The 8,462-nt window shown below is 34.8% G+C and overlaps 1 protein-coding gene across 1 annotated transcript; it reads right to left on the bottom strand.

Annotated features, from left to right (window-relative positions):
• Window positions 1-5,431: 5,431 nt before the first annotated feature.
• Window positions 5,432-6,193, bottom strand: LOC131053406 (secreted RxLR effector protein 161-like). The gene has a single exon (XM_057988015.2). The coding sequence runs from the start codon at window positions 6,191-6,193 to the stop codon at window positions 5,432-5,434; it is 762 nt and encodes a 253-aa protein (XP_057843998.2).
• Between the last annotated feature and the right edge of the window lie 2,269 nt (window positions 6,194-8,462).

Here is an 8,462-nt window from a genome sequence, read left to right as displayed (position 1 = left end):
TTTTTGAGTAGGTACTTAAGTGGATCGATTTTAACAATGAGTTGTACCTTATGTGTTAACATGTAGTGTCTTAGTTTGGTGGCTGGCATGATAACCACTAGGCAAGCTCACTCAATAGATGTGTAATTGAGTTCATAGCCTACCAATGTGCGAGAGATATAGTACACTCTATTCCTTTTGCATTGTGTTGTTCTAACAATACTCCTAATGTCATATTTGTAGCTGAAATATACAACAATAGAGGTCTGCTTGGATATGGTGGGATCAACAATGGTGTATGCATTAGGTAGTCCTTAAGCATTTAGAATGCTTGTTGGCACTTTGTATCCTTTTGAAATAGGATATTCTTGTGTAAAAGATGCATGAATGGATGCCATTTATCAGCCAATTGTGCAATGAATCTCTGAATTGACTGTAGCTGCCTTTGTAGTGTCCTTAACTAGCTGATGTTCTTGGGAGGTGGCATGTCCATGATTGCTTTGACTTTCACCGGATCTACTTCAATGCCTTTGCTTGAGACAATGTATCCTAGGAGCTTCCCTGAGGTTACTCCAAAGACACATTTCTTTAGATTAAGATGGACATTATATTGCTCTAATCTATTAAATATTTGACCCAGTATTACTAGATGACCTTCTCTTGTTAATGATTTAGAAAGTAAATCATTGACATAATCTTCCATTATGGTGTGCATCATATCGTGAAAGATGGTAGTCATAGCTCTTTGATAGGTTGCCCCAACATTTTTCAGACCAAATGGCATCACATTCCAATAGTAGGTTCCCCATGGGCATGTGAAAATAGTTTTATGTTGATCCTCTGGAGCAATCTTGATATGGTTGTACCCTGAAAATCCATCTATATGAGAAAGCATTGCATGAACCGTGGTTAGATCGGCAATCATGTCGATGTTTGGTAAGGGGAAATCATCTTTAAGGCATGCCTTGTTCAAATATCTAAAGTCTGTATAGATATGGATGGCCCCATTAGGTTTACCACTAGGTACAATATTGGAGATCCAATCTGCATAATTGATTGGTCTGATGAAACCAACATCCAAGATCTTTTTGAGTTCAGCTTTGATGAGAACAACAATTTGCAGGTGCATCTTTCAGAGCTTTTGTTTGACAGGTTTAGCTCCTTTTACGATAGTTAGGTGATGCATGACCAAGTCTAGATCCAAGCCAGGCATGTCTTCATAAGACCATGCAAAGTTGATTTGACGTTGCTGGAAGAATTCTACAAATTTTGGCTGTTCCTCTGGAGTTAATTGATTTGATCAAAGGTTGCATGTTTGATTCACATCAGGTTCACCAAATGATGCACTGCAAAAAGGATGTTAGGAACACACAAAATTCAAGTCAAACATTAGTGTTAGTAGTATCAATAAAAAATGAAATATGAAAGAAACTACAATCCTAAGCATGCATATCAAGAGAAATATTAAACATATTATAGAAAGCACACAAAAACGGAGGAAAGAAACTAAACCCTCCCAAATACTCTCTAACATGCTCATAGCTGCTTCTCCCTTGTTCCTCTCCTCTCCAAGTTCCACATGAGTGTAGCCCTCAACGTTTTACACTATTATGGATGTCTTATGGAGATTCAAGATTATGAAAATGATTAAATTATGTAAATACAAGCTAAATATGAGAAAGGCTAATTAAATCTATGTTAATTTTATCCAAAATAACAAAGAAAAGTGCTCCTAGATGCTCTCTCAAATTTGGTATAAGTTAGATGCATACAAGATTTCTAGATCTGGATATGAAGGAAATGAGTTCTATTAATAGAAAAAATAGAGAAATGGATGGTTGAGATTGAGTAATCTCAACAAGGGTCAGAATTGATGGGTTTATGATCCATGTGAGCATTTTCAACCCAATCCTAGGATGACAAATGTCATCATGAGATGGCTTGAGAGGAGAGGGAAGAAGAATTAAATGCTTGAGATGACATGGGGGTTACCTTAGGAGGTAAGGTTAGGCTTGAGTTGAATGAATAAAGCTTTTATCCAATGAATAATGTCTTTATCCAATGGACAAACTCTTGTGCAAGAGTTAGTGGGGATAACCATGGTCAAAGAAATGAATGCTTGAGGAGACACATGAGTTAGAGGGAAATCCTCTAACCATGTGGGCAATTGGAATTAACCATAAATGGTTATGTAAGAGCCATTAATGGTTTGGAAGACTTTAGGGGTTAAATTATTGGAGACATAAAACATTTAATGCTTTTCAAAAACTTTGGAGGCTTTGAGAAGTGACTTCAAGTTGCTTAGGAATGTGACAACAATTAGGGGATGGGTTAGCCTAATTAGGAATGGTTAGAAGAGTCTAGAAGGGGATTAGAAGAACAAGTGGGTTTGGTGGGTGACGAAAAATAGGATTTTAATTAAAATAAAATTACTTTATTTCAACCAAATAGGTGCAACTTGCATTTGTAGGAGAATGCAAGTGGGGGGGAGTTTAGGGATTTAAATAAATATTTGATTATTTATTTAAATGAGAAAAGGGGGTTAAATTAAATAAATATGTTTTATTTATTTAACTGATTTAGAGTGTGGCTTTAATGAATTGATTTAAATAAATTGAATAATTTATTTAGTTAATAGAAGAAGAGGTTGAAGATGAATTAATTAAACATTTAATTTAATTAACTAGTTATTGATGGTTAAATAAACAAATAAATAGTAAATATTCATTTAATTAAGTGGATAGATTTATGTGACTACAGGTAGATAATCCTAAAATTGATGACAGTGTACAAACTAAACTGGTAGAGACAACATTTCTATACACCGATCAAAGTAAAATAGATAATGTACATGTTACAGATAATATTGTGGATAATACTCCATCGGCAGTAACAGATACTACACCAAGTGGTGAAGCCACCAGTGCAAAAGAGGATGAGAAAAGGGATACACCGAGAGAGGATAAGAAAAAGGAGACTGATAAGACACCCAGTACCATACTGACAGTTGATTCCCCAACAAAATTTTGGTAATTGACACTTCACAAGTTGAGAAGAAATCAATCACAAAAATGAGTCCCATAGAGCTAATGATGATGGCTACTCAAAAGCTAATAAGGAAGGATCTGCAGAAAAATGAATAATAGATCAATCAATAATAATTTTGCACCGATTGATTCCTGATTGTATGATTGAAAATGAAGCAAGCCCTTCTAGAAAACTTAAGGCATTAACAAAGCACATATCTAAAATCTTTCAATCATTGCAGCAGATTTCCGATAGGAAAGTACTTGAAAGATTTACTTTGGCTAAGAAAGCTGCTTTTGACCAGATTATTGAGACAAAGAAGAGGAAGCTTGAAGAGAAACTTATACTTATAGAAAATTGTTTGAAATAGGGTACTAACATCTATTGGGTTTTTTGTAATATAGAAATTCTTACAACAAATGTAGATAAGAGGATAAAGGAGTTACATGAACAAATTGCTAATATCGCTAATTCTTTTGATGGACTAACTTAGCTTACAACATCTATTGATGGACAAATTTTGACTTTGGAGAACCAAATTTTTTCTTTTCAAAAAGAAAGAGACAAGATTATTCAAAGAGAAAGAAGTCTCAGAGGTTTGGTGAGTCCAAGATTGGATTCACTTGGTGTAGATAAGAGGGAATGTATGGATATGCTTGCAAAGCCCACACCGGTAGAAGTCACAGAGAAAGACACACTAGCACATCTACTGAGTGGACTTGTATCCATATCAGAAATATTCAAAACCGGCTGGGATACCTATATACAGTTGCTAGAGAAAGCTTACCCAAAAATCTTGAAATTGGTCAAGCTCCAGTAAAGTAATCTATAACAATTCTTTCGATTATTTCACCGGTCTTTGGCATTGATGCCAAAGGGGGAGTGTATATTATGTGAAAAATATGTATATAATCCTAGGGGGGGGATATCCGACAGAGAGTATATTGCAAACATAGTCAATCAGCTCAAGGGGAGCATGTTTCAGTTGAACCGACAGGGAATTTATTTTTCACATGAGTGTTGCCATCAATGCCAAAGGGCGAGATTGTTGGTAATTGACACTCATTGGTCTCATATGTTGTCATTTATGGAAACAAGATTCTATTGAAGGCATATACTGACAGATGCGGGCATTTGGAGACATACACCGATAGATACCGACATTGGAGTGTTTAGAGTCATCATCGGCATCGGCACTGACATCCAGCACTTCAGTGAAGCCGACATCTATCTAGATCCAAAAAAATTTATTTGTAAAATTATTTTGTATAGGGTCGACATTGAATATCTTTTGCATTGTAAGCCGACATAAGGCATATTGTTTGTAAAGGGTATATAAGTCAGTTTGTTAGGTCATTTTGATACATGAAAAAACAAGTAGAACTGTGTGATGTGAAGGATATGTATGTAAGTCATTTGTATGTGAAAGTTATATCATGCTATGATCAGTAGATGGTTTATGAACCAGTACAGAACAGAGCTTTAACTAAAACTCTTTTTGGCATTAAAGATGTATTTTGTGAGTTCACAATTACTATTTTATCTCAGCAGAAGCTTGTAGTTAGTGAGACTCTTTTGTGTTGAGTAGTGTGCTCTAGGCAGTATGCCTTCTTGCATGTGCAGGCCCCCATGCTATGTAATATCTTTCATATGGCCAATGAATGGATATTGTGGGTCACAAATCTTCCTCTTTGAGGTTTTCCATGTATAAAATTTTGTGTTATGGTGTTCTTTCATGTGGCTGGTTTATTTACTTCATGTTATATGTTTCTTCATTTACCACTTTATATGTGTATGTTATAAAAAGTTAAAATCTTTTATTATCGGTAGAACAATGATTCACCCCGCCTCCCCCCCCCCTCTTAGTGTTCTTGGATTCATTTTATTTCAACACAAACCTCATGCACCTATAAGTGAAAGAAGAATCACCATGAGCTTGTGATCTACACATGTATCAGAGCATCAGTAACCCACAAATGTAAATCTGAAATCATTTTCATGATATTGTCTAGTAATCAGACACAAGAGACCAAAGGATTAACTTCTGAACAATTGACATGATGATGTTAACTAGACACAAGAGACCAAAGGATTAGCTTCTTAATAATTGGCATCAAGGACAACAAACTCCCCCTTTGTCCTTGATGGAAAAATCGAGCCATTACCAAAGCCAATGCAAATAATCCTCTGTTAACCAAAGGCCAATGTGAATAGCCATCTATTAACCAAAGTCAATGCAAATAACTATATGTTTGTAATAACCATGCCAAATGTGAATACTCCCCCTTTTTGTCACAAGGACAAAGGGTGAATCTGAAAGAACAGCTACAAGATATAGAGAGTAGCAATTAAAATACTATCAAATACACTAGCAGGAGGCTACTATTGGAGACCAAAGCTCCCCCTGAACTAGTGATTGGATATTTTAAACAAGGTTAGATTGAGAGACAACTCCCAATCGCAAACGAAGTCTTTCAAATGCATCTGTAGCCAAGGGCTTTGTAAAAGTATCAGCAACTTGTGCTTGAGTAGGAACATATTGCAATGTAACTTCATTAGTCAATATTTTTTCACAAAGAAAGAGTAACCTAGTTGCAATGTGTTTCATTCTACAATGCATCACCAGATTTTTAGAGAGACTTATAGCACTAGTATTGTCACAAAATATGGTGAGAGGTTTGTCAACAATAATACCCATATCCAAAAGAGTTTGAGCCATCCATAGCAACTGTGTACAACAAGATGTAGTTGCAACATATTCGACTTTTGTTGTAGAAAGTGAGGTGCAATCTTGTTTCTTGTTGTCCCATGTCACAAGACTATCACCAAGAAAAAATGCAGCACCATTGGTGAGTTTTTTGTCATCCACACAACCAGCCCAATTAGCATCAGTATAAGCTAGCAGAGTAAAATTGTCATTTCTAGGATACAAAAGACCAAAATCAAGAGTACCATTAATGTATTTGAATATTCTTTGAATAACTGTAAAATGAAATTGTTTAGGAGCAGACTGGAATCTAGAAACCATACAAATTGCCTGCATTAAATCAGGTCTTGATGAAGTTAAGTATAGCAAACTACCTATCATTGACCTATACATAGTTTGATCAGCATCAGGAGTTTCATCTACTTTAGATAATTTACATCCAGTGACCATGGGAGTACTTACGGCATTGCATTCAGCCATTTGAAACCTTTTTAGAATTTCTTTCGCATATTTTGTTTAAGAAATAAAATTGCCATTTTCAAGTTGAGAAACTTGAAGTCCAAGGAAAAATGTTAGTTCTCCTAACATTGACATTTCAAATTCAGATGTCATTATCTTGGAATTTTTTTGAGATAGTGCATCATCATTGCTGCCAAAGATAATGTCATCAACATAAACTTTAACAATGAGAATATCATTACCTTCTTTCTTGATATAAAGATTTCTATCCACACTAGCTCTGGTGAAACCATTTTCCATTAAATGTGAATCCAACCTTGAGTACCAAGCTCTAGGAGCTTGTTTAAGACCATAAAGAGCCTTTTTTAACCAGTAGACATGATTAGGTTTGTCCTATGCAACAAATCCTTCAAGTTGTTCGATATACCTCTTCTTCTAGAAAACCATTCAAGAATGCAGTTTTAACATCCATTTAGTAAACCTTAAAATTTTTAAAGCAAGAATATGCTAAAAATATTCTTATTGACTCAATGCGAGCCATAGGTTCAAAAATCTCACCAAAGTCAACACCTTATTGTTGTGCATACCATTTGCACACAAAGAATGCTTTATTTTGTACCACGTTGCCACACTCATCTAGTTTGTTCCTGAAAATCCATTTTCCACCAATTACATTTTTGTTGTCAAGTATTGGGACTAACTCCCAAGTTTTATTTTTCTCAATCTGGTTGATTTCTTCCTGCATAGATTTCAACCAGCAATCATCATTCAAAGCATGCTCAAATTCAATTACCAAACAAAATTGTTTAGCAATTTGAGTTTGTACATCAAGTTTGACTCTTCTTCTTGTTAAAATTCCAGCATCTTTATCCCCAATAATCATATTTTGAGGATGTCTCTTAGTAATAATCCTAGAGGGTGTATGTAGAGGTGTTGTTACTTTATAACTTGATGGATTCTCCTGGTGAGAGCTATCTGCAATAGCAAATTTAGGAGATCTGCCAAGTGCTAAAGTAGGCTCCTCCTTGACATCCTGAACATGATTATCATCTAGAAACACCTTCTCATCAAATGTGACATTAATAGATTCAACAATCTTATTCATCCTTATATTGAAGCATTTATAGGCTTTATTATGTGTAGAATATCCTAAAAAGATACCCTCATCTGATTTAGACTAAAAACTATCCATATTTTCATCATCCTTTTTAATAAAACATTTGCAACCAAAGATTTTAAAATACTTAATAGTTGCAGAATGACCATACCATAATTCATATGGATTAAAACTAGACTTCACTTTGATCTACACTTTGTTTAAGATATAGACTATTGTATGAACATATTCTTTCCAAAATCTATCAGGTAATTTGGCTTCATCTAGCATAGCTCTAGCCATTTCCTTAATAGTTATGTTCTTCCGCTCAAATACCCCATTTTGTTGGGGTGTTCTAGCAGCAACATATTGTCTTTTTATGCCATGATTTTTACAATACTCAATGAATTCTTGAGAGGTAAATTCTCCTCCTTTATCTAATCTCAAATATTCAAGTTTGAAATCCGATTCTTTCTCAACCAATTTATGAAATATTTTGAATCTTTCAAAGGCTTCTAACTTGTGTTTAAGAAAAGATACCCAAACCATTCTTGTGTAGTCATCAACAAACAACATAAAGTATTTTTCACCATTCATAGACTTAGTCCTAGTAGGACCACATAAATCAGTGTGAACTAGCTACAAGGGTTTAGTAGAGGAATGTTCCTTTGATTTGAAACTTATCTTTGTTTTTTTTTCCTTTAACACATCCAGAACAAACAACATTTTCTAGTTTACTAAGCACTAGTAGACCTCTTACATTCTGATATTTACTGATTCTAACCAGATTATCAAAGTTTGTGTGACCTAAACACTTATGCCACAACCAGTTATCTTCAACTTGACCCATAAGACACATACCTTCATTTCTTTCATGATTTGATGAGTCAAGGAGATTATATATTGTCATGTGTCCTTAGTCTTGTTGCAATTGTTTTACCAGATTTAGCTTTGATTGCATAACCTTGTGAGTTGAATGAGACTTTCTATCCACTATCACAGATTTGACTCACTTAAAAGGTTGTACTTAAGGCCTTCTACATATTACACATCATGAAGAGGTGTATTATCATTCAGAAGTAAAGACCCTCTACCTTTATATTTGAATCCCAGAATTGTCACCAAACTTTACAACACCACCAACATAATCTTCAAGTTTCAAGAACTTATCTTTATCTCTTGTCATGTGGTTAG

The sequence above is a fragment of the Cryptomeria japonica genome, chromosome 10 (assembly GCF_030272615.1).
Source record: "Cryptomeria japonica chromosome 10, Sugi_1.0, whole genome shotgun sequence".
NCBI lineage: Eukaryota > Viridiplantae > Streptophyta > Pinopsida > Cupressales > Cupressaceae > Cryptomeria > Cryptomeria japonica.
Note: the sequence above shows the minus strand (reverse complement) of the source record. Positions and strands in the feature narration are given on the sequence as shown.

Excerpts from the sequence above, each read along its gene's own strand:
- LOC131053406 (XM_057988015.2), bottom strand. The coding sequence starts at position 6,193 with ATGGCTGAATGCAATGCCGTAAGTACTCCCATGGTCACTGGATGTAAA.